Source organism: Dendrobates tinctorius, unplaced genomic scaffold, assembly GCF_039654945.1.
Source record: "Dendrobates tinctorius isolate UK_male_01 unplaced genomic scaffold, ASM3965494v1 ptg000070l, whole genome shotgun sequence".
Lineage (NCBI taxonomy): Eukaryota > Metazoa > Chordata > Amphibia > Anura > Dendrobatidae > Dendrobates > Dendrobates tinctorius.
In genome coordinates, this window is record NW_027361738.1 from 82404324 (window position 1) to 82429924 (window position 25601).

Consider the following 25601-nt stretch of genomic DNA (forward strand, 5'->3'; position numbering starts at 1 on the left):
GTGCACAGCATTTTTCAGTTTACCATTGAAAACAATGGTACTGTACAAAGCACCTAAATCTGCTGCAGACCCGCAGGGCCTGAAACGCTGCGGATCCGCAGCAGAATCCGCACCGTGTGCACATAGCCTTAAAAATTGAAGTCCCATTGACTTATAATGGGCTGATCCGAAATATGGAGCAAGGTAGACCATGCTGCGACCATCAGTCTGTGTGTGATCATCTATGAGCTACCACATTGATTTGCATTGTCTGTATGCGATCTGTTTAGCACACGGACAGCACACAACACATTCTGCACTGGTCTGTACGAGTCCTAAGGTCGGTTTCACGAATCTTTTTTTTTTTTGTCATCGGTGAAAAAATGGTCCATGTTCCTTTTCCAGTGCGCGGGACCTATTTTTGGTCCGTGTGTCAGCTTCTACAATCCTTGTTGCACCAGTTTTACATATACGAAAAAATGCAATTGAGTTTCTCCTACCTATTAATCAATAAAATACAGACTGCACCCAGAGGAAATCCTTTTTTTTTTTTCTTTTTACTGGGCATTGACTTGCACCAAAGAGTTTGATTCTCAACACGGATCAAAGTAGGACGTTTCGGTTTTCGAACAATCGGTCTGCAAAAGAAAAGGACGAGCAGAAAGACGCGTGCATCATTGTATTGGGTTTATGATCCATCTGGAAAAATAATGGATGGCACAAGTCCCAAAAAAACTGATGCGCGAAGCCAGCCTGCGGCCGAGGCTACACGGCGACATGTGACGTGCAACAACAATTCTTAGACAAGTCACTTGATCAAAAATGTTTGTGCAACAGTCACGTGAATGTTTTCTAGCTGCGATTTTGCTGTAAAAAATACAACCAAATTGCATAGAAGTCGCAGTCGCATGTGACTTGCCATAAAGTGGGTCACATGCAGTTTATAACCAGCAGCAGAGCATTGAACATAACTGGAAACATTTGTATCTCTGGGGATTACGATAATGTTTTATATTTGCCTTTGAATACTTGAACTGTTGCACTGCTTTCATATGTAATATGACGCACACACTAAGGGCCTGTGCACACGTTGCGCATTTGTCGCTTTTTTTTCTGCACAGATTGTCACAAAACCTGAATGGTCTCCTGATACCAGCAAAGTTAATGAAGTTTCCTAAAGTCTCATGCACACGTTGCTTATTTTTGACTCGCAGATTTGGTGCAGAGTTAAATCTGTAGCATGTCAATTCATTCAGTGGATTTTGCTGCAGATTTCACTCATAGGCCGGGATCACACATGCGAGAAACTCAGACAAGAGATGCGAGACAGAGGGAGTAAAGAGCATGGACACATAGTGTCTGCCCTTACTGTGCAATAGAGGGAGGATAGAGCATGGACACATACAGTGTCTGCCCTTACTGTGTAATAGAGGGAGGATAGAGCATGGACACATACAGTGTCTGTCATTACTGTGTAATAGAGGGAGGTGAGATCATGGACACATACAGTGTCTGCCATTTCTGTGTAATAGTGGGAGGACAGATCATGGACATATAGTGTCTGCCATTACTATGTAATAGTGGGAGGACAGATCATGGACATATAGTGTCTTCCCTTACTGTGTAATAGAGGGAGGACAGAGCATGAACACATACAGTGTCTGCCATTTCTGTGTAATAGTGGGAGGACAGAGCATGGACACATACAGTGTCTGCCATTACTATGTAAGAGTGGGAGGACAGATCATGGACATATAGTGTCTTCCCTTACTGTGTAATAGAGGGAGGACAGAGTATGGACACATACAGTGTCTGCTATTACTTTGTAATAGTGGGAGGTGAGAGCATGGACACATACAGTGTCTGCCATTTCTGTGTAATAGTGGGAGGACAGAGCATGGACACAAACAGTGTCTGCCATTACTATGTAATAGTGGGAGAACAGATCATGGACATATAGTGTCTGCCCTTACTGTGTAATAGAGGTAGGACAGAGCATGGACACATACAGTGTCTGTCATTACTGTGTAATTGTGGGAGGACAGCGCATGGACACATACAGTGTCTGCCTTTACTGTGTAATAGAGGGAGGACAGAGCATGGACACATACAGTGTCTTTCATTACTATGGTATCTATGGTGGAGCTCGGAGGTCACATGTATTAGAGACAGGTGAGAGAGAAGCCGAGGTCAGTGATCGTATATGTATGATGATGATGAGAGGCTGCACATCATGTTAGTGCAGTGTATGCTGACCCTGCTGTGTGCTGATTATTAGTCCCCCATCCCATGTAGGGAATCTGGTGACCTCCATTCTTGTGCTATATATTTATCATGCTGTGTACACAGATCATTCTCACTATGTATGTGTAATCTGTGTACAGGCTCCATCGTTGTGCTGTATACTTATCATGTATACAGATCCAGTGAATCCAGGTTCTTTTCACTATATATATACAGCAGGTGATTCTCACAAAATTAGAATATCATCAAAAAGTTTATTTATTTCAGTTCTTCAATACAAAAAGTGACTCTCCTATATTCTATAGAGTCATTACACACAGAGTGATCTATTTCACGGGTTTATTTCTATTCTTGTTGATGATTATGGCTTACAGCCAATGAAAACCCAAAAGTCATTATCTCAGTAAATTAGAATACTTTATAACACCAGCTTGAAAAATGATTTTAAAATCCGAAATGTTGTCCTACTGAAATGTATGTTCAGTAAATGCGCTCAATACTTTGGTCGGGGCTCCTTTTGCCTCAATTACTGCATCAATGCGGCGTGGCATGGAGGCAATCAGCCTGTGGCACAGCTGAGGGGTTATGGAAGCCCAGGTTGCCTTGATAGCAGCGTTCAGCTCGTCTGCATTGTTGGGTCTGGTGTCTCTCATCTTCCTCTTGACAATACTCCATAGATTCTCTATAGGGTTAAGGTCAGGCGAGTTTGCTGCCAATCAAGCCCAGTGATACTGTTGTTTGTAAACCAGGTGTTGGTACTTTTGGCAGTGTGGACCGGGGCCAAGTCCTGCTGGAGAATGACATTTCCATCTCCAATAAGCTTGTCGGCAGAGGGAAGCATGAAGAGCTCTAAAATGTCCTGGTAGATGGCTGCACTGACTTTGGTCTTGATAAAACACAGTGGACCTACACCAGCAGATGACATGGCTCCCCAAACCATCACTGATTGTGGAGACTTCACACTAGACCTCCAGCAGCTTGGATTGTGGTCTCTCCACTCTTCCTCCAGACTCTGGGACCTTGATTTCCAAATGAAATGCAAAATTTACTTTCATCTGAAAACAACACCTTGGACCACTGACAACAGTCCGGTTATTTTTCTCCTTGACCCAGGTAAGACGCTTCTGGCGTTGTCTATCGGTTACTCCTTGTGGAGTGTGTCAGTGACTGCCTTCTGGACATCTGTCAGGTCAGCAGTCTTCCCCATGATTGTGGAGCTACTGAAACAGACTAAGGGTGTGTGCACACGTTGCGTATTCTGCTGCGGATTTTTTAGCGCAGATTTTGCAAAATCTGCAGGTAAACCCGCAGGTCAAAAGACCTGCGGTTTATTTGCGGATTAGCCTGCGTTTTTGCCCTGCAAAAAGAATTGACATGCTGCGGATTAGAAACTGCAGCAAATCCGCATGGAAAAATCTGCAGCACGTGCACAGCGTTTTTTGTTTTTCATAGATTTTAATGGTACTGTACACCGAAGCAGAATGCGCACAGACCCTTAGGCTATGCGCACACGCTGCGGAATCACCTGCGGGTTTTTTCCCGCGGAACCGCAGGTACAACCGCAGGTAAAGTGATCTGCGGTTTTGCCCTGCAGTTTATCACCTCTTCTATGTTAAAGGTGTGAAACCGCAGCGGAATCTGCAGGAACAATTGACATGCTGCGGGAAAAAAAACGCAGCAAAACCGCGCGGGAAAAAAACGCAGCGTGAGCACTGCGGTTTTGAAAACCCATAGGGTTACATGGTACTGTACCATGTCTGCGGAACTGCTGCGGTTCCGCAGGGCCAAAACCGCAGCAGAACCGCAGCAAAAACCGCAGCGTGTGCACATAGCCTCAGGGACCTTTGTAAACACTCAGGAAGCCTTTACAGGTGTTTTATGTTATTCTTTCTAATTTACTGAGATAATGACTTTTGGGTTGTCACTGGCTGTAAGCCATAATTATCAACATTAACAGAAATAAACACGTGAAATAGATCACTCTGTGTGTAATGACTCTATAGAATATAGGAGAGTCACTTTCTGTATTGAAGAACTGAAATAAATTCACTTTTTGATGATATTCTAATTATGTGAGACGCACTTGTGTGTGATCTCTACACAGGTTCCCTCCCTGTGCTGTATCCTTATCATGTATGCAGATACTATGTATCTCGGTTATCACTACTACGGTAATTATATATGTCTGGTCTTTATGTACACCCATCTGAACCCACTCTAAGTTCACACTAGTTCTTTTTTTAAGGTGTTTTTTTCTTGCATTTTTGAAGCTTTTTTTGCGGCGGTTTTGGCATGCTAGATTTGTTTCTTGTGCATGCTGATAAAGTTTAGTGTTGAAAAAAGTCCTATCACATAGAATCAGGTTTTAGCACAAAAAAACACACAGTAAAACAAGGTACCTGGGTATTTCCAACACCCATTCAAGTCAATGGGTAAAAAACGCTGAAAGAAGTGACAAGGTCTAAGTCCGAAAAAACAATGTGTGTGCATGAGATTTGTGAAATCTCATAGGCTTTGCTGGTACTGTAAAATGCAGCTGAAAATTATCATAAAAAAACAATAAAAAACAAAGCAAAAACTTTTAGTGTGGACTTAGCCTTAGGCATATTTTCTAGGAAGCCACTTAACCTACAGGTTTATTCTTGTAGTGTGACATGAAATAAGCATAAAATGGTAGAATACACTGTACATAACATACATAGTTATAAATGTCATGGCTTATAATAAATTATTGCGTACATTTCATTATTTGCACTTTTCGAGGGCTATCTTCGCCTTATAGGAGGGTTTAGGTTGTTTTTCTGCTTTCAATTAACCCAAAACAATCCTTTACAAGCCACATGGTCAGGATCTCTTCGCTCGGCGCCAGTGATCTCTCTCTTTGGCCAAGTTCACACAAAAAATAAAAATAAAAAAACAACTGATTTATCATCTGTATTGTCATTAGAATGTCGTTTTTTGTTTTTATATGTCAGCAATTAATAAAATGAACAAGACCAAATAGTTTCCTGTGTTAACACATTACGGACCAGAAATTTTGTTTGTTTTTTTTAGCTCTAATTTTTTTTTCCCTTCTTTCAAGAGCCATAACTTTTTTATTCTTCCATTGACATAAACCCTTGAGGACTTGGCACCTTTCTTTTTACCATACAAGGTACTGAAAAATGGCAAAAATTCCAAGTGTGATGAAATAGTTTCAAAGATTTGCTTTGTGGTGCTATGTCCAGTAACTCTTTTTTTTTCTGTTGATGGGGTTGAATGAGGGCATATTTTTGTGGGGCGAGGTGACTTTTTTTTTTATACAAATTTTTGTGTCATTGCTTAGGCCTGTTTCACACTTCCGTTTTTTCAAATCCGTCAAAATCCGTTGTTTTCCGTAAAAAAACGGATCCGCTATTTTTTGCAGGATCCGTTTTTTTTTGTCCCATAGACTTCCATTACGGTTACCGCGGATCCATCAAAAAAACGGATCCGTTTTTAAAAACCGGATCCGTTTGCATCAGTTTCCATCAAAAAAACGGAAACGGATCCGTTTGGCGGACACAAAAACGGAAGTGTGAAACAGGCCTAATTATTAGAGTGCAGTCAGAAGGCCGTGTAACTCACATGAGGATTGGAATGTAAGGCCGGGATCACACTACTGTGTGCGATACGAGAAACTCGCACAAGTCTCTCGCATCAACACCCAGCGCTACCGCCGGCACTCAGGACCGGAGATGCGGCTGCATGTATTTCTATGCAGTCGCAGCTCCTGTCCTGAGTGCCGGCGGTGGCGCCCGGTGTTGATGCGAGAGACTCGTGCCAGTTTCTTGCATCACACACGGTAGTAGGATCCCGGCCTAATGCTCGGACTGGCCGTCAGCTTTCCCGACCTGAGTGTGACAGCATTTATTTCTGTGCAGCTGTCACGCTCAGGTTGTGAGAGACGACGGCCAGTCCGAGCATTGCGATGTAATCCTCGTCCGAGTTATACTGACTCTTTCTTAACAGTTTTTTTGGGGAGGTGAAGTGATCAAAAAACGCAATTCTGCCATTCTAATTTTTTTTCTGTTTATGGCGTTTTAATTTCTTATTTTCATAGATCAGACCTTTTTATAAATCCAGTGATCAGAAATAAATGTATTGTGTGTATATATATATATATATTTTATTTAATGGGAGAAAAGAGGGGTGATTTGAACTTCCTTTAATATATATATATTTAACTTTTTTCTTTATTTTTATACATTTATTTGTTAATCCCCCTAGGGGAGTTGAACTGATCGCTTGGACAATACTATAAATCTGCAATCTCAATCATCTGTGGAGCCTAGAGCTGAGCTTCACAGGCGGACAAAGAAGACAACAATGGGGGTCTTCAGCAGACCGCGGCTGTCATAGTAACCCAGCAGTATTTAAATAGTTAACAGCCGCGGCTGGAACTTGGCAACGGCCACTGCTGATAGACAGATGCTGGATATTAAATACAGCCAGTAGATGCTGCATGTGGAGGGAGCTCAGCTCACAGGACGGGAATATGGTGTCCATTCGCAGGAAGGAGTTAAGAATGGAAATGTACCCGTAAAAGTCAGATGCTACATTGATGCTCCCATAGACTTGAATGGGTGAGTTTTATCTAAAATATGGAAGAGACTAGCACATGCTGCAATTTCTTTTTTCATGCATGTATGCAAATTGCCTCTTCGGAGAGGAAGAGGACTTGAACTCTATAGCGCCACCTGTTGTAATCAGAAATCCTACAAGTCACTATCGGCCCTTTAACGAGTCTTGCAATATGAATCGGATAAAAGACTCAGTTTGTAGACACAGTGTTTCAGGGTATTGCCCTTCATCAGTGAAAAGTATGAGAACTGATTGGCTAGACCTTTTTTCACGCATCACTCAGATTAGGTGAAAAAAAATGTCATCTTTGAAGAGCCCAAATTAATAACATTGGTACGAGCGCCGTTCGTGTGAGGTCATTTTTTTTTTTCATGGACAACACTCGGACTGAAAATATGACTAATGGTTTGCCAAAGGTCCACCGAATACAAGACCTTTGGGAGCAGTAACAGACAATACTGGAACATGAAGGAATTGGGAAATAAGGACAGAGCCGTAGATGGAGGGTAGTGTGATGAACGCTTTGTATTAGTATTCGGAGTCACAACAGAGCCGGGTAAAAATTATCCTGTATTTATCACTAAAGTATTTTCTGTCCTAGAAGAATCTTCTTTGCAGGGCAAAAATAGTAATGCTGAGAAAGAGTGGATTTATGCATGAATTTATTCCCACAGTAGGAGCATGAAACCGTTTTTTCACCGGTATGAATTTTTTGATGTTCTATAACATAATCTTTCTTGGTAAAACTAGCGCCACAATCTGAACACGAATACGGCTTCTCTCCGGTGTGTGACCTATGGTGGCAAATTAGAGCAGTTCTCGTTGCAAAATGCCTCCCACAATCCGAACAACCGTACGGCTTCTCCCCCGTGTGGATTCTCTGGTGACTCCGGAGACCTACTTTATGCCTGAAGCATTTTCCACACTCGGAACAAGGAAACGGCTTCTCACCGGTGTGAATCCTTTGATGATCGAGGAGGCTCCTTTTATGGATGAAGCTTTTCCCGCACTCGGAGCATGCCAGCGGTCTCTCCCCTGTGTGGGTTTTCATATGCGTGGCAAGGCTTTTCTTCAGTTTAAAGCTTTTATCACACTGAAGACATGGAAACGTCTTAACAGCAAAAACTGTATTCTCAAAATTAATATTTGGACTTTGGACGACACATACATCGGATCTAGATGGCAGTTCAGCACTTCCAGGAATACGGTCAACAATACCCGGTGGAGATCTCCAGTGCGAAAGTGAATCCGAAGACAAAGTCGCGGGATGGAATAATGGGATATTGGGGATTTGTCCTACAAATTCTGGAGTGATTACTACCGGTATATTTTCATTTAAAGCGTCAGTAGAGACATTTCCATCATTCTCCACAGATTTCTCGGGTTGCACTAAAGAATTAAAAAAGGAAAAAAAATTATAGTGAGCCTAATTTTTACATAATAATGGCTACTTTCTTGTTCTAATGCCAAACAACCACAGTACAAAACTGAAAAAAGCAACAAAAAACAAACAAAACAAAATAGAACTGTATAATCAGAAGGTTACTGCATTGTATTAAAGGAAACTGGCCTTAGGCTACAAGTCACTATGTGACTAAAGACTTGTGAATACTTACGCCGCTATGAGGATTTTTCATGCTGCTCCGAGAGCGCGTGGTCATGTGACCGCATACTTCTGGCCACATTCCGACTAGACATGTACGGCTTTGCTCAATACACTTGCATTGAGAGAGTCCGCGCAAGTCTAGTCTGCATGTAACCTCATGTATGCAATATGATTGGAACTTGTTAAATGCCGCTGACAGTGGCTTTTAACTCGCGCTTCCGGTAAGCGCGCCGGAAATCCCACCCACTGGTGACCCTGTCATGTGATCGCGGTTCACCAATGGGTTAGCATGACAGCCAGAGGTCTCCAGTAGACAGCTTTGGTTGTCATAGCTGGATTGCTTATGCTATTATAGCCGGACTGCTAATACCCGATAGGTAAATGACGTAATGAGAAAATTCAAAACGCCAGAATTACTTTTTTTTGGTCGCCGCTACATTGCAATAAAATGTAATAACAGGCGATCAAAATACCGTACACATACCAAAATGGTATCAGTAAAAAAAAGTCAGCAAAAAATAAGCCCTCACCAAGCCCTAAGTCACAAAAAATGGAGGAAAATGGTTCCTGTTTATCTTCTTTTTTTTTTTTTTTTTTTTTTTACAAAAGTTTGGATTTTTTTTTCACCATTTAAATTAAAAAGAATCTAGACATGTTCGGTGTCTATGAACTCGTAATGACCTGGAGAATCATAATTACAGGTCAGGTTTAGCATTTAGCGAACATGGTGAAGAAAAAAAAAAATCTGTGGAATTGCACTTTTTGTTTTTTGCAATTTCACAGCACTTGGAATTTTTTTCCAGTACAAGATATGTTAAAACCAATGGTGTCATTCAAAAGTACCACTTGTCTCGCCAAAACAAGCCCTCACATTGGCCATTTTGACTGAAAAATAAAAAAGTTATGGCTCTGGGAAGAAGGGAAGCAAAAAACAAAAACACGAAAACTAAAATACATCCGGTCATGAAGGAGTTAAGGCCCCAAATCTATGAATAAGTTGAGAATGTGATTCCCAGAATCTCAGTCTCATCAGGTGAGACAACCAGAATTAATGGAGTTATGAAATAGCTTATCACGCCCCCAATATACAGTGTATATTATATAGTTGTGACTTACGGGCGTAATTCTGTGCTGGGCAGACGCACTCATGCTGAATAAGAGTGGATTTATGGGTGAAACTCTTCTCACAGTAAGAACATGAAAATGGTTTTTCGCCAGTGTGAATCTTCTGATGTTCAGTGAGATATTCCTTTCGGGTAAAATTTGCGTCACAATCGGAACATGAGAATGGCTTTTCTCCAGTATGCGCTCGTCGGTGACGTTTCAGAGCTGTTTTGCCCGCAAAGAATTTCCCACATTCTGAACAACCATACGGCTTCTCCCCCGTGTGGGTTCTCTGGTGGCTGAGAAGACCCACTTTATGTCTGAAACATTTTCCACACTCAGGACAAGGGAACGGCTTCTCTCCGGTGTGAATTCTTTTGTGGTCAAGAAGACTCCGCATATGGATAAAGCTTTTCCCGCATTCAGAACAGGATAATGAACGTTCACCTGTGTGAGTTTTAATATGTATTGAAAGACTATTTTTGTGCTTAAATGATTTCCCGCATTCGGGGCATGGAAATGTCTTATTCAATGTGAAAATGGGTTCCTGGAGTACAAATGTTGGGTTCGGGGTGACATATTCATTGGGCTCGCAATGCGTAAGTGTGTTATTGTCGGAGGTGTCAAGTGATGGTTCCAAGTGTTCAGGAGAATCCAAAGACAAATCTGTAGCAAAATTTGCGGTAGAAGGAAGTGGGAAATTGAGGTTGCCTTCCGGAAATTCTTGTAGCATTTCTTCTTCTTCCAATTTATAATCGGGAGACACAATCGAATATTCTTCCACGATTTTCCTACAGCAGTGCTGACCTGGAAAGAAAGAGGTAGATTGTGTTTTTACGTGAAACTCTATTTTTAGAGAACTCTTTCGAGTATGGACGAATCTGAAGAATCTTCAAGCATTGGAGGAATAGATGGCATAATTCTAAGACCTGAGCAAGCAATAGAGTTAAGAAATTATTTTTTTTTATTGATTAAAAGCAGCACAACTTTACCCAATGAGGAGACTTTATACAACATCAACCTAAAAACTGTAGAGTTCACATCGGTAGACTGTGAACGGTCTACTTTAGAGAACCTCTAAGCATGGGAGGAATTAATGTAAGATTCAGAAACAAAAGAAAAAAATATGGAGAACAGGTTTAAAAAACTGTAGCAATATGAAGCTTGGAGTAATTGGCACACAACATTACCCAAAGTGGAGAGTTCGTCATCGTCCATCACCAAGTCCTTGTACAGGCTCTTGTGTCCTTCTACATAGTCCCACTCCTCCATGGAGAAATAAACCGTTATATCGTCATATCGCAGAGGAACCTGCAGAATCAGAACCACAAAATAATAAATCAGTAGAATCAAAGTAATGTTGGCAATAAATTTCTTCCAGCTTTTAGAAATGGTCAAAATGCTTTTTTTTACCTCTCCAGAAATCAGCTGACTGATCCGGTTGGTGACTTCTAGAATCTTTTTATCGTAATTTTCCCTTTGCATCACGGAAGTCGGCTGAGCGGTCATGACAGGTTCTTCTGATGTCTTTTTGACTACGACACAGTCCTGTATATCAGATATAAAATTATGTACAAGTTATAAAATACTGAGGTAAGAAACAGTAGTGGCTTCATTGTCACATTCTCCGAATCCCTCACCTCTCCGGTCAACAGATAGATGATCTCCAGGGTTAGTTTTAGGATCTCCTGAGACAGGTCACCGCTGTCGTTGTCCATCCTGAATATTTTGGTAAATGAACGCTGTTCTTCGTGGGTTGAATTCTGTGGGATAGAAATTGTTTATTTGTGATGAAGGCTGTAAATTCTCACATAAATTAACGTATTTTCCTCTTTTTAAAGGTTTTTTTTAAGGATTTAAAAATCAGCTGCAAAGGGGCATACGGACAGTTGTAAATAGAGGCAACGTCTGGTGTCAGAGGAATCATGGAAAACATAAGATGGGACTTAAAATGGAGCTGCAGCCTATAGTATACAAAAAGGTGAATTCAACGTAGGTGCCCAATATAAGTGGGTAAGAGATGCCACCTAGTTTATATAGTCAGCAGACAAGGCTCTTCCCCTGGCCAGACCATCATTGTATGTGTATATATATATATATATACACACCATAGGTCTGTGTACAGACTAAAACTCCTGTTTTTTCTAAACCTGGAGGGGGATGTCTAAGATCAATAAATACAAAATAAACTGTTTATAGACCCCAGACCAGTTCTCAAACTAAACTTTTACAAACTTGAACTCACTCCAGAAGATAATCAAAAGTCACCTCTTCATTTTTGTACTTTCCTCAGGTCCCGGGGGCCATTGCATTGAGGGTCCTGTGCTGCTCAAAGTCTGCGCATTGCCCAGGAGAGGATGGAGACGCAAGAATGTGAATCATAGAATCGTAGAGTTGGAAGGGACCTCCTGGGCCATCTGGTCCAACCCCCTGCTCAAAGCAGGATTCGCTAAATCATCCCAGTCAGATGTCTGTCCAGCCTCTGTTTGAAGACTTCCATTGAAGGAGAACTCACCACTTCTCATGGCAGCCTGTTCCACTCATTGATCACTCTAACTGTCAAAAAGTTTTTTCTAATATCTAATCTGTGTCTCCTCCCATTCAGTTTCATCCCATTACTTCTAGTCTTTCCTTGTGCAAATGAGAATAAAGTTGATCCTTCTACAATGTGACAGCCCTTTAGATATTTGTAGATAGCTATTAAGTCTCCTCTCAGTCTTCTCTTTTGCAAACTAAACATTCCCAAATCCTGCAACCTTTCCTCATAAGACAGGGTTTGCAGACCAGTCACCATTCTGGTCGCTCTTTTCTGAACTTGCTCCAGTTTGTTGATGTTTTTTTTAAAATGTGGCGACCAAAACTGGACACAATATTCCAGATGAGGTCTGACCAAAGAGGAGTAAAGGGAAATATTGACTTCGCGTGATCTAGACTGTATGCTTCTGTTAATACATCCTAGAATTGCATTTGCCTTTTTTGCTGCTGCATCACACTGTTGACTCATATTCAGTCTGTGATCTATTAGTACACCCAAGTCTTTTTCACATGTGCTGTTGCTTAGCCCTATTCCTCCCATTCTGTATATGCTTTTTTCATTTTTATTGCCCAGATGTAGTACTTTGCATTTCTCCCTGTTAAAAACCATTCTGTTTGTTGCTGCCCACTTCTCCAGTTTATTTATATCTTTTTGAATCCTCTCTCTCTCTTCTCTAGTATTAGCTATCCCTCCTAGCTTTGTGTCATCAGCAAATTTAATCAGTTTTCCCTCAATTCCTTCATCTAAATCGTTGATAAAGATGTTGAACAATACAGGGCCCAGGACAGAGACCTGTGGTACCCCACTTGAGACATTCTTCCAACTGGATGTGCAACGAAGAGATTTGCCATCTCTTTTAGGGGATCTCTCCTGTTTCAAGGAGTCTACCAGATGATTTGGAATAGTTGGCAAATGCATGATAGTTACCGTAGATAAAAGAGAAAGATACATTTGGGCAGGGGCTGAAGTCGCACTTGGGTCCTGGAGATTAAAAGAGCTCAAAAGGTCACTTTGGCCCAAATATAAAGGAAAATTCTATAAAAGACCTGTCACAGTTGGGGGCTCTTTGCTAAATTTTGCATTGTTGTTCATGAGCTATAAGGTAGCCCATTGGATGGGAGATACAGTGGGTACAGAAAGTATTCAGACCCCTTTAAATTTTTCACTCTGTTTCATTGCAGCCATTTGGTAAATTCAAAAAAATTCTTTTTTTTTTCTCATTAATGCACACTAAGCATGTGACCTCCGATCTCCAATGAGAGATCGTCCCACGGGCATGCTCAGTGGACCGAAAGGAGGACTTAGTCCCTGGAGTAGCTCGCTGCTCACCAGCATGCGTTGCTATAGCTGGACCAGAGGTGGCAGCAGCAACCGAACCTACAGAGCTGGTCTGACCAGAGTGCCTGGATCAACAAGTCTGCTGAGCAGCCTCCTGTTCGGCCGGAGAGGAATGGGAGACCGCCGAATGCAAGGCTCGGGATTCCTGCTGTGCAGAGACCAGAACCCGACGCCTAACACAGAGACAGGAAGACTGGTTGCAATTGAAGGAAACGTGTGCAGCCAAGTACAGAGATATCCTGGTTGAAAACCTCTTCCAGAATGCTCTGGACCTCAGACTTGGCTGATGGTTCACCTTCCAACAAGACAATGACCCTAACCACACAGCTAAAATAACAAAGGAGTGGCTTCAGAACAACTCTGTGACCTTTCTTGACTGGCTCAGCCAGACCCCTGACCTAAACCCAATTGAGCATCTCTGGAGAGACCTGAAAATGTCTGTTCACCATCCAACCTGACGGAACTGGAGAGGATCTGCAAGGAAGAATGGCAGAGGATCCCCAAATCTAGGGGTGAAAAACTTGTTGCTTCATTCCCAAGAAGACTCATGAGTGACTCTACTAGCTCAAAAGGTGCTTCTACTCAATACTGAGCAAAGGGTCTGAATACTTATGACCATGTGATATTTCAGTTTTTCTTTTTAAATAAATTTGCAAACATTTCTACATTTGTTTTTTTTGCAGTCAAGATGGGGTGCAGAGTGTACACTAATGAGAAAAAATGAACTTTTTTGAATTTACCAAATAGCTGCAATGAAACAAAGAGTGAAAAACTTAAAGGGGTCTGAATACTTTCCATACCCACTGTAGAACATGTGGGATATAAAGGTGGTGGTAGGAGTGCACAGGGGTAACGTGTCAGCACTAACAATATGGATTATATGGGAGGAAAGGAGGGAAAGTCAGAGTAGCTTGTGACACATACTGATATTAAGGTAGATTCTTATCTGTGGAAGAGGCACAGGTGGCACCCAATGGAGCAATGGGGTGGTCAACTCTCAGCCTTGCATTCTGCTGCCCTGACCTTCACATTACTTCATACCAAGCTCAGCTATTCACCTCTTCCCATTCCTGCCCTTCCATCCGCTTCTCACCACAATAGCTCGGTGTTAGGATTTTTAGCTCTGGTTATGCGGCAGAGAACGGGCAGGAATTGGAAGAGACGAGTATGTGAGGTGCCCGGGATCTTTACCTGCTCTTCCAGCAATCCTTGACATCCAGTTTTATTTCAGGAGAGTTGACAAGTATAACCTACACTATATGGACAAAAACTTTAAAATTCACCTTTTCATTAAAGTCAGGTTTGGTGAAACCCTTTTCTGTTCCCCATGATTGTACCCGGTGCAAAAGGTCAGTACAGACAAGGAGTCTGGACCTCAACCCATTATTACTTTTGTCAGATTCAATTTATTTCTGTGACCGTTGTTGGTTTTTCTGTCATTAAACGAGGGGTACCAACAGTTTTGACCACGTGTGTATGTGAGAGGGACTGTGGAGGTCATCATTCAATGTCGTAGGGGTCACTGTGGTGGCATCATACTCTATGGGGGCATCATGCTATATAGGGGGACTGTGGGGGCATCTTACTGTGTGGTGGGGATCACTGTTAAGGCATAATACTATATGGGGTCATCATACTATATGGTGGGGGTCACTGTGCACATCATACTGTGTGGGGGTCACCATGGAGGCATCATACTCTGTGGGGGTGATTGTGGGGGAATCATACTGTGTGGGGGTGACTGAGGGGGCATCACACTACTTAGGGATCACTGTGGGGGTAACATACTGTGAGGGTCACTGTGGGGTCATCACACTGTGTGGGGGTCCAGTCATACTCTATTCGGGTCTGTAGCTATGATACTATATTTGGGTCACTGTGGGGGCATCATTCGGGGGGGGGTCACTGTGGGGGACTCATACTGTTTGAAGATCACTGGGGCATCATATTGAGTGGGGGTCACTGTGGGTGTATCATACTGTGTTGAGGTCACTGTGGAGAGTATCATACTGTGTGGCGGTCAATGTGGGGGTATCATACTGTGTGGCGGTCAATGTGGGGGTATCATACTGTGTGGGGGTCACCGTGGGTGCACCATACTCTGTGGAGGTCACTGTGGGGGTATCATAATGTGTGGGGAATCATACTGTGAGGTCACTGCATGGGTATCATACTGTGTGGGGGTCACTGTGGGGGGGTATCATTCTGTGTGGAGGTCACTGTATGGGTATCATACTGTGTGGGGGTCACTGTATGGGTATCATACTGTGTGGGGGTCACTGTATGGGTATCATACTGTGTGGGGGTCACTGTGGGGGTATCATACTGTGTGGGGGTCACTGTGGGGGAGTATCATTCTGTGTGGAGGTCACTGTGGGGGAGTATCATTCTGTGTGTGGGTCACTGCATGGGTATCATACTGTGTGGGGGTCACTGTGGGCGGGTATCATTCTGTGTGGGGGTCACTGCATGGGTATCATACTGTGTGGGGGTCACATACTGTGTGGGGGTCACTGTGGGGGAGTATCATTCTGTGTGGAGGTCACTGTATGGGTATCATACTGTGTGGGGGTCACTGTATGGGTATCATACTGTGTGGGGGTCACTGTATGGGTATCATACTGTGTGGGGGTCACTGTGGGGGTATCATACTGTGTGGGGGTCACTGTGGGGGAGTATCATTCTGTGTGGAGTTCACTGTGGGGGAGTATCATTCTGTGTGTGGGTCACTGCATGGGTATCATACTGTGTGGGGGTCACTGTGGGCGGGTATCATTCTGTGTGCGGGTCACTGCATGGGTATCATACTGTGTGGGGGTCACTGTGGGGGGGTATCATTCTGTGTGGAGGTCACTGGGTATCATTCTGTGTGGGGGTCACTGTATGTGTATCATACTGTGTGGGGGTCACTGTGGGGGGGTATCATTCTGTGTGCGGGTCACTGCATGGGTATCACACTGTGTGGGGGTCACTGTGGGGGGGTATCATTCTGTGTGGAGGTCACTGGGTATCATTCTGTGTGGGGGTCACTGTATGTGTATCATACTGTGTGGGGGTCACTGTGGGGGGGTATCATTCTGTGTGCGGGTCACTGCATGGGTATCACACTGTGTGGGGGTCACTGTGGGGGGGTATCATTCTGTGTGGGGGTCACTGCATGGGTATCATACTGTGTGGGGGTCACTGTGGGGGTATCATACTGTGTGGGGGTCACTGTGGGGGAGTATCATTCTGTGTGGAGTTCACTGTGGGGGAGTATCATTCTGTGTGTGGGTCACTGTATGTGTATCATACTGTGTGGGGGTCACTGTGGGGGGGTATCATTCTGTGTGCGGGTCACTGCATGGGTATCACACTGTGTGGGGGTCACTGTGGGGGGGTATCATTCTGTGTGCGGGTCACTGCATGGGTATCACACTGTGTGGGGGTGACTGAGGGGGCATCACACTACTTAGGGATCACTGTGGGGGTAACATACTGTGAGGGTCACTGTGGGGTCATCACACTGTGTGGGGGTCCAGTCATACTCTATTCGGGTCTGTAGCTATGATACTATATTTGGGTCACTGTGGGGGCATCATTCGGGGGGGGGTCACTGTGGGGGACTCATACTGTTTGAAGATCACTGGGGCATCATATTGAGTGGGGGTCACTGTGGGTGTATCATACTGTGTTGAGGTCACTGTGGAGAGTATCATACTGTGTGGCGGTCAATGTGGGGGTATCATACTGTGTGGCGGTCAATGTGGGGGTATCATACTGTGTGGGGGTCACCGTGGGTGCACCATACTCTGTGGAGGTCACTGTGGGGGTATCATAATGTGTGGGGAATCATACTGTGAGGTCACTGCATGGGTATCATACTGTGTGGGGGTCACTGTGGGGGGGTATCATTCTGTGTGGAGGTCACTGTATGGGTATCATACTGTGTGGGGGTCACTGTATGGGTATCATACTGTGTGGGGGTCACTGTATGGGTATCATACTGTGTGGGGGTCACTGTGGGGGTATCATACTGTGTGGGGGTCACTGTGGGGGAGTATCATTCTGTGTGGAGGTCACTGTGGGGGAGTATCATTCTGTGTGTGGGTCACTGCATGGGTATCATACTGTGTGGGGGTCACTGTGGGCGGGTATCATTCTGTGTGGGGGTCACTGCATGGGTATCATACTGTGTGGGGGTCACATACTGTGTGGGGGTCACTGTGGGGGAGTATCATTCTGTGTGGAGGTCACTGTATGGGTATCATACTGTGTGGGGGTCACTGTATGGGTATCATACTGTGTGGGGGTCACTGTATGGGTATCATACTGTGTGGGGGTCACTGTGGGGGTATCATACTGTGTGGGGGTCACTGTGGGGGAGTATCATTCTGTGTGGAGTTCACTGTGGGGGAGTATCATTCTGTGTGTGGGTCACTGCATGGGTATCATACTGTGTGGGGGTCACTGTGGGCGGGTATCATTCTGTGTGCGGGTCACTGCATGGGTATCATACTGTGTGGGGGTCACTGTGGGGGGGTATCATTCTGTGTGGAGGTCACTGGGTATCATTCTGTGTGGGGGTCACTGTATGTGTATCATACTGTGTGGGGGTCACTGTGGGGGGGTATCATTCTGTGTGCGGGTCACTGCATGGGTATCACACTGTGTGGGGGTCACTGTGGGGGGGTATCATTCTGTGTGGAGGTCACTGGGTATCATTCTGTGTGGGGGTCACTGTATGTGTATCATACTGTGTGGGGGTCACTGTGGGGGGGTATCATTCTGTGTGCGGGTCACTGCATGGGTATCACACTGTGTGGGGGTCACTGTGGGGGGGTATCATTCTGTGTGGGGGTCACTGCATGGGTATCATACTGTGTGGGGGTCACTGTGGGGGTATCATACTGTGTGGGGGTCACTGTGGGGGAGTATCATTCTGTGTGGAGTTCACTGTGGGGGAGTATCATTCTGTGTGTGGGTCACTGTATGTGTATCATACTGTGTGGGGGTCACTGTGGGGGGGTATCATTCTGTGTGCGGGTCACTGCATGGGTATCACACTGTGTGGGGGTCACTGTGGGGGGGTATCATTCTGTGTGGGGGTCACTGCATGGGTATCATACTGTGTGGGGGTCACTGTGGGGGTATCATACTGTGTGGAGGTCACTGTGGGGGAGTATCATTCTGTGTGGAGTTCACTGTGGGGGAGTATCATTCTGTGTGTGGGTCACTGCATGGGTATCATACTGTGTGGGGGTCACTGTGGGCGGGTATCATTCTGTGTGCGGGTCACTGCATGGGTATCATACTGTGTGTAGGGGTCACATACTGTGTGGGGGTCACTGTGGGGGAGTATCATTCTGTGTGGAGGTCACTGGGTATCATTCTGTGTGGGGGTCACTGTATGTGTATCATACTGTGTGGGGGTCACTGTGGGGGGGTATCATTCTGTGTGTGGGTCACTGCATGGGTATCACACTGTGTGGGGGTCACTGTGGGGGGGTATCATTCTGTGTGGGGGTCACTGCATGGGTATCATACTGTGTGGGGGTCACACACTGTGTGGGGGTCACTGTGGGGGAGTATCGTTCTGTGTGGAGGTCACTGTATGGGTATCATACTGTGTGGGGGTCACTGTGGGGGGGTATCATTCTGTGTGGAGGTCACTGTATGGTATCATACTGTGTGGGGGTCACTGTATGGGTATCATACTGTGTGGGGGTCACTGTGGGGGTATCATACTGTGTGGGGGTCACTGTGGGGGAGTATCATTCTGTGTGGAGGTCACTGTATGGGTATCATTCTGTGTGTGGGTCACTGCATGGGTATCATACTGTGTGGGGGTCACTGTGGGCGGGTATCATTCTGTGTGTGGGTCACTGCATGGGTATCATACTGTGTGGGGGTCACTGTGGGGGGGTATCATTCTGTGTGGGGGTCACTGCATGGGTATCATACTGTGTGGGGGTCACTGTGGGGGTATCATACTGTGTGGGGGTCACAGTGGGGGAGTATCATTCTGTGTGGAGGTCACTGTGGGCGGGTATCATTCTGTGTGAGGGTCACTGCATGGGTATCATACTGTGTGGGGGTCACTGTGGGGGTATCATACTGTGTGGGGGTCACAGTGGGGGAGTATCATTCTGTGTGGAGGTCACTGTATGGGTATCATTCTGTGTGTGGGTCACTGCATGGGTATCATACTGTGTGGGGGTCACTGTGGGCAGGTATCATTCTGTGTGTGGGTCACTGCATGGGTATCATACTGTGTGGGGGTCACTGTGGGGGGGTATCATTCTGTGTGGGGGTCACTGCATGGGTATCATACTGTGTGGGGGTCACACACTGTGTGGGGGTCACTGTGAGGGAGTATCATTCTGTGTGGAGGTCACTGTATGGGTATCATTCTGTGTGGGGGTCACTGTATGGGTATCATACGTGTGGGGGTCACTGTATGGGTATCATACTGTGTGGGGGTCACTGTGGGGGTATCATACTGTGTGGGGGTCACAGTGGGGGAGTATCATTCTGTGTGGAGGTCACTGTATGGGTATCATTCTGTGTGGAGGTCACTGCATGGGTATCATACTGTGTGGGGGTCACTGTGGGCAGGTATCATTCTGTGTGTGGGTCACTGCATGGGTATCATACTGTGTGGGGGTCACTGTGGGGGGGTATCATTCTGTGTGGGGGTCACTGCATGGGTATCATACTGTGTGGGGGTCACACACTGTGTGGGGGTCACTGTGAGGGAGTATCATTCTGTGTGGAGGTCACTGTATGGGTATCATTCTGTGTGGGGGTCACTGTATGGGTATCATACGTGTGGGGGTCACTGTATGGGTATCATACTGTGTGGGGGTCACTGTGGGGGTATCATACTGTGTGGGGGTCACAGTGGGGGAGTATCATTCTGTGTGGAGGTCACTGTATGGGTATCATTCTGTGTGCGGGTCACTGCATGGGTATCATACTGTGTGGGGGTCACTGTATGGGTATCATTCTGTGTGGGGGTCACTGCATGGGTATCATTCTGTGTGGGGGTCACTGCATGGGTATCATACTGTGTGGGGGTCACTGTATGGGTATCATACTGTGTGGGGGTCACTGTATGGGTATCATTCTGTGTGGGTCACTGCATGGGTATCATTCTGTGTGGGGGTCACTGTATGGGTATCATTCTGTGTGGGTCACTGTATGGGTATCATTCTGTGTGGGGGTCACTGCATGGGTATCATTCTGTGTGGGGGTCACTGTATGGGTATCATACTGTGTGGGGGTCACTGTATGGGTATCATTCTGTGTGGGTCACTGCATGGGTATCATTCTGTGTGGGGGTCACTGTATGGGTATCATTCTGTGTGGGTCACTGTATGGGTATCATTCTGTGTGGGGGTCACTGCATGGGTATCATACTGTGGGGACAGCATACTGTGCGGGTCACTCGGGGTTCATACAGTGTGTGTTTCTCTTGCCTACTGTATCTGACGAAGTTGGAAATAACAGTTCTGCATACATAGAATGGGATGGCGCCCGCAATAGACGTTTAATGGAACTACTATTTATGCAATTCCCCAGTGTACGGATGTAAACAATCCCATAATATCTATGTAAGGAATAGCCATTAAGCAATAGTAAACAATCCCCCATCGTGCATATTACCGGAGCGTCTGCTGCGTGGGCTACATGCCAGGGAACATCACGGGCGGCGTCATCTTCTCTTATGTCGCTGGGTCCATACGACAATGACAGTAAGAACTAAAGCACCTCTGTGGGCTCGAGGACCTGTGGTGGCATCACGAGCATGTGACCAATCACATGAGCAGACGGACAGGAAACCTAAAGCTACAGAGATGACGTGACGATCATGTGATCAGTCACTCTGCAGTGGAGGGAGGCGGATGGCTGGAGAGTGGCCCCTAGTGGAGAATTTAAAAAATGTTTGTAGAGATTAGAGAAACCTACTAGTGATGAGCGAACGAGCTCGGGTGTTATCAGAGCAAGATCGGTGCGGAGTGTCTTCGGCGTGCTCGAATAATATGTTTTTGTTTGAGTCACACACTACATGTAGGGATTACCTAACCGCCGTGAGACATAAAGCCATTCACATGTTTCTTAATATGTAAATTAACTTAGATCTAAACAGCTAATTTACATATCAAGAAACATGTGGATTACTCTGGAACAAAACATCGGAACGCAGATATTAAGGTATCATTTTATTCAACTTTCTATGACCTACATGCCCATAAAGACGGCTTAGAAGGGTGGATTCCCTTTAAGTCACCAAGTTTCTCTGGAAAGTGATCTAAGTGACTGCAGATAATGGACATTAACACTCATGTTGCAGCCGAGCATGGTGAAATGAAGGAGCACATCCTCTACTGACTGTGTGAGGTTGTCTGCAAAACAAGAAGAAATGAAGAGCAGGCACGTAACTTGATTTCATTCATTGATGCTATGAAATGTGGATCATTTTTCCATTCTGTCAGTCTGTGAAAATCTGATCCCGCTCGGATGGCATCAGAGCGAGGTCTGATTTTTTTCCATGGACTCACTGACTTGCATGGTTGAGTGCAATCCGAATATCATATACAAATCGTAAATAATGCCATTATTTTTTCCTCAGACCAGCTCTGTCCGAGGAAACAAATTCGGCCATGTGCATGGCCTCATAGAATAACATTGGTCCGAGTGCGATCAGTTTTGTCGGTTCACACTCAGACAGAAAATACAGTTGTCTGCATGAGCCCTTACAGTAATAATATCACCCTCATTCATAGTAGGGACTCTCTGATCCACTATTGTGCCATCACAGCCTCCCACATTGTATGATGTCCTCCAAGATTCCCACACAATATAATGCACCCACAGCCTACACAGTATGATGGCTCATAAGTTCCCCACCCAATATGATGAGAGCCATAGCCTTACACTCTCTATGAGGCTCCTATAGCCCCGCCAACTCAGCATTCTTCTCCCCCCCCCACAGTATAATGACCCCCAACTAAATATGATGCACCGATAGCCCTACAGTACAGTCATGGCCAAAAGTTTTGAGAATGACACAAATATTATATTTTCACATGATCTGCTGCCCTCTGGTTTTTATGTGTGTTTGTCAGATGTTTTTATCACATACAGAAATATAATTGCAATCATATTATGAGTAACGAAAGGTTATATTGACAGTTAGAATGAGTGCAGTGAATGCAGCAAGTCAATATTTGCAGTGTTGACCCTTCTTCTTCAGGACCTCAGCAATTCTCCCTGGCATGCTCTCAATCAACTTCTGGATCAAATCCTGACTGACAGCAGTCCATTCTTGAAAAATTAATGCTTTTATTTTGTCTGAATTTGAAGGTTTTTGTTTGTCCACCCGTCTCTTGATGATTGACCACAAGTTCTCAATGGGATTAAGATCTGGGGAGTTTCCAGGCCATGGTCCCAAAATCTCTATGTTTTGTTCCGTGAGCCATTTAGTTATCACCTTTGCTTTATGGCAAGGTGCTCCATCATGTTGAAAAAGGCATTGTTGATCGCCAAACTGCTCTTGGACGGTTGGGAGAAGTTGCACTTGGAGGACATTCTGGTACCATTCTTTATTCATGGCTGTGTTTTTAGGCAAGACTGAGAGAGAGCCCATTCCCTTGGCTGAGAAGCCACCCCACACATGAATGGTTTCAGGATGCTTGACAGTTGGCATGAGACAAGACTGGTGGTAGCGCTCACCTGGTCTTCTCCAAATAAGCCATTTTCCAGATGTCCCAAACAATCGAAAAGGGGATTCATCAGAGAAAATGACTTTACCCCAGTCCTCAGCAGTCCACTCCCTGTACCTCTTGCAGAATATCAGTCTGTCCATGATGTTTTTCCTGGAGATAAGTGGCTTCTTTGCTGCCCTCCTTGAGAGCAGGCCTTGCTCCAAGAGTCTCCGCCTCACAGTGCGTGCAGATGCACTCACACCTGCCTGCTGCCATTCCTGAGCAAGCTCTGCACTGCTGGTAGCCCGATCCCGCAGCTGAAACACTTTTAAGAGACGGTCCTGGCGCTTGCTGGTCTTTCTTGGGAGCCCTGGAGCCTTTTTGGCAACAAGGGAACCTCTCTCCTTGAAGTTCTTGATGATGCGATAGATTGTTGACTGAGGTGCAATCTTTCTAGCTGCGATACTCTTCCCTGTTAGGCCATTTTTGTGCAGTGCAATGATGACTGCACGTGTTTCTTTAGAGATAACCATGGTTAACAGAGAAACAATGATGCCAAGCACCAGCCTCCTTTTAAAGTGTCCAGTGGCGTCATTAATACTTAATCATGACAGATTGATCTCCAGCCCTGTCCTCATCAACACCCAGACCTGTGTTAATGGAGCAATCACTGAAACGATGTTAGCTGGTCCTTTTAAGGCAGGGCTGCAATGATGTTGAAATGTGTTTTGGGGGATAAAGTTCATTTTCTAGGCAAATATTGACTTTGCAAGTAATTGCTGTTAAGCTAATCACTCTTTATAACATTCTGGAGTATATGCAAATTGCCATTAGAAAAAATGAAGCAGTAGACTTTGTAAAAATTAATATTTGTGTCATTCTCAAAACTTTTGGCCATGACTGTACACACAATATGTCGACACTCACAGCCCTCCACACTAGAGTTGAGCGAATCGGGTAGAAAAATTTCAAAAGTCGCCGACTTTTGGCAAAGTCGGGTTTCATGAAATGAAACCCGACCCTAGGATGAGGTCGGCCACGAGGTCGGCGACTTACGCGCCAAAGTCGCGTTTCAAAAGTTTGTTTTGCGCTCTTTTTCAGCCAATCAGGATCCACGGACACTGTGGGCAACGTGATGACATAGGCAGGGGTCACCACCATCTTTCAGAAGGGCATGCAAGTGATTGGCTTGCTTTGGTGGGCGTCACAGGGGTTATAAAAGGGCGTGCACGCCGACCGCCATCTTACTTCTGCCGATTTTAGCATAGGGAGAGGTTGCTGCTGCTGATTCTGTAGGGAGAGCGTTAGGCAGGGAAGAAGAAAAAAAACTGCTTCTGCTGCTAGCGATTTTGCCTGTACAACACACCAGTCACTGTGTGTGCAGTGCAAGGGGAGGCTATATTGTGGTGGATCAGCGGTGTTGGTTGTTAGGCTGCCTTCTAAGGCTTCCTGACAGCTGCATTGCTGTTTACTCACTGCTCTGCAAACTGCTTTTTTAAAAGCAATCCCAATTTTTTTTTTGTCCTGCTGAGGTACTGAGCGTGCATTTTTTCACACCATACAGCGGTGTACGCTCCTCACACAGTACCGTGTAACGGCTGTTATCACAGCTACAGTGAAGCTATCTGTGTGTCACTCTGTGAGAATAAGTCGAGGACATGTTCCGTTCTTACAGACCTGCACCTACTAGTTTTGTCTAACTTTCAAACAGTTAAATATATTTGCTGTTTGATCACATTCAAAACTATAGAGACAGCGTGTGTCAGTCCGTATACTTAAAAAACACGGAGCTTGACAATTTTACGTACACCGGACAGCCGTGTACGTGCACGCTCCTCTCAGTACCGTGTAACGGCTGTTATCACGGCCACAGTGAAGCTGTGTGTCACTGTGGAAGGATAAGTGGAGGACTTGTTCCGTTCTTACAGACCTACACTCTATGGAGATTCCTATTCTGCCCAATTCTACATACACCTTGTAGTTTGTGATACACTAGTCAATTTCTGCCTGTGACATAGCGCTCTGATATTCAGTGGGCCTCACACAATCCAAAAGTGTCCAGTGTCCACTAGTGTGTGCAGAAATTCAAAATCTCTGTGATCCTGTAGTCACTTTTTTCACACCTGTGCCATCGAGCCTGTGACATAGCGCTCTGATATTCAGTGGGCCTCACACAATCCATAAGTGTCCAGTGTCCACAAGTGTGTGCGGAAATTCAAAATCTCCCCTGTCCTATAGACACCTTGTACCTTGTTTTACATTACTATATAGTTTGTTGGATTTTATCTACATTTCTACAAAAAATGAGGAAGGCTGGTGGAAGAGGCCGTGGAATTGGGTGGGGGTTGGCAGCTGGTGATGGTGTTGGTGGTGGATCTGATGGTAGTGGCAAGAGCAAAATAGGACCGAATGCAGGAGGTGTTGAGCCTGCGTCATCGTCTGGCTCCATAAGGCTTCGAAGGCTTAGTTTTCTAGGAGTTGGCAAACCGCTTTTAAAGCCAGA

At 45.0% G+C, this 25601-nt stretch overlaps 1 protein-coding gene and 1 long non-coding RNA gene across 3 annotated transcripts; one reads left to right on the forward strand and one right to left on the reverse strand.

Annotated features, from left to right (window-relative positions):
* The first annotated feature begins 3081 nt into the window (after nucleotides 1-3081).
* Nucleotides 3082-12013, forward strand: LOC141095745 (uncharacterized). 2 transcript variants are annotated; one of them, XR_012233464.1, is made up of 5 exons: nucleotides 3082-3336; nucleotides 9878-9986; nucleotides 10957-11128; nucleotides 11377-11516; nucleotides 11829-12013. It is a non-coding gene; the product is annotated as an uncharacterized lncRNA (long non-coding RNA). The 2 variants fall into 2 exon arrangements; XR_012233463.1 differs by lacking the exon at nucleotides 10957-11128.
* Nucleotides 7333-21249, reverse strand: LOC141095742 (uncharacterized). Its single transcript, XM_073582027.1, has 6 exons — nucleotides 21057-21249; nucleotides 11176-11298; nucleotides 10949-11083; nucleotides 10726-10846; nucleotides 9548-10342; nucleotides 7333-8214 (listed from the first exon to the last, which is right to left on the reverse strand). Exons 2-6 carry the CDS (start codon nucleotides 11251-11253, stop codon nucleotides 7406-7408), a joined length of 1938 nt encoding a protein of 645 aa, XP_073438128.1. The 5' UTR covers nucleotides 11254-11298; nucleotides 21057-21249; the 3' UTR covers nucleotides 7333-7405.
* Nucleotides 21250-25601: the final 4352 nt, after the last annotated feature.

Coding starts and splice junctions, on each gene's coding strand:
- LOC141095742 (XM_073582027.1), bottom strand. CDS start 11,253: ATGGACAACGACAGCGGTGACCTGTCTCAGGAGATCCTAAAACTAACC. Junction 10,847..10,948: donor GTCAGCTGATTTCTGGAGAG/GTAAAAAAAAGC, acceptor CTGATTCTGCAG/GTTCCTCTGCGATATGACGA. Junction 8,215..9,547: donor CCCAGCACAGAATTACGCCC/GTAAGTCACAAC, acceptor TTAATTCTTTAG/TGCAACCCGAGAAATCTGTG.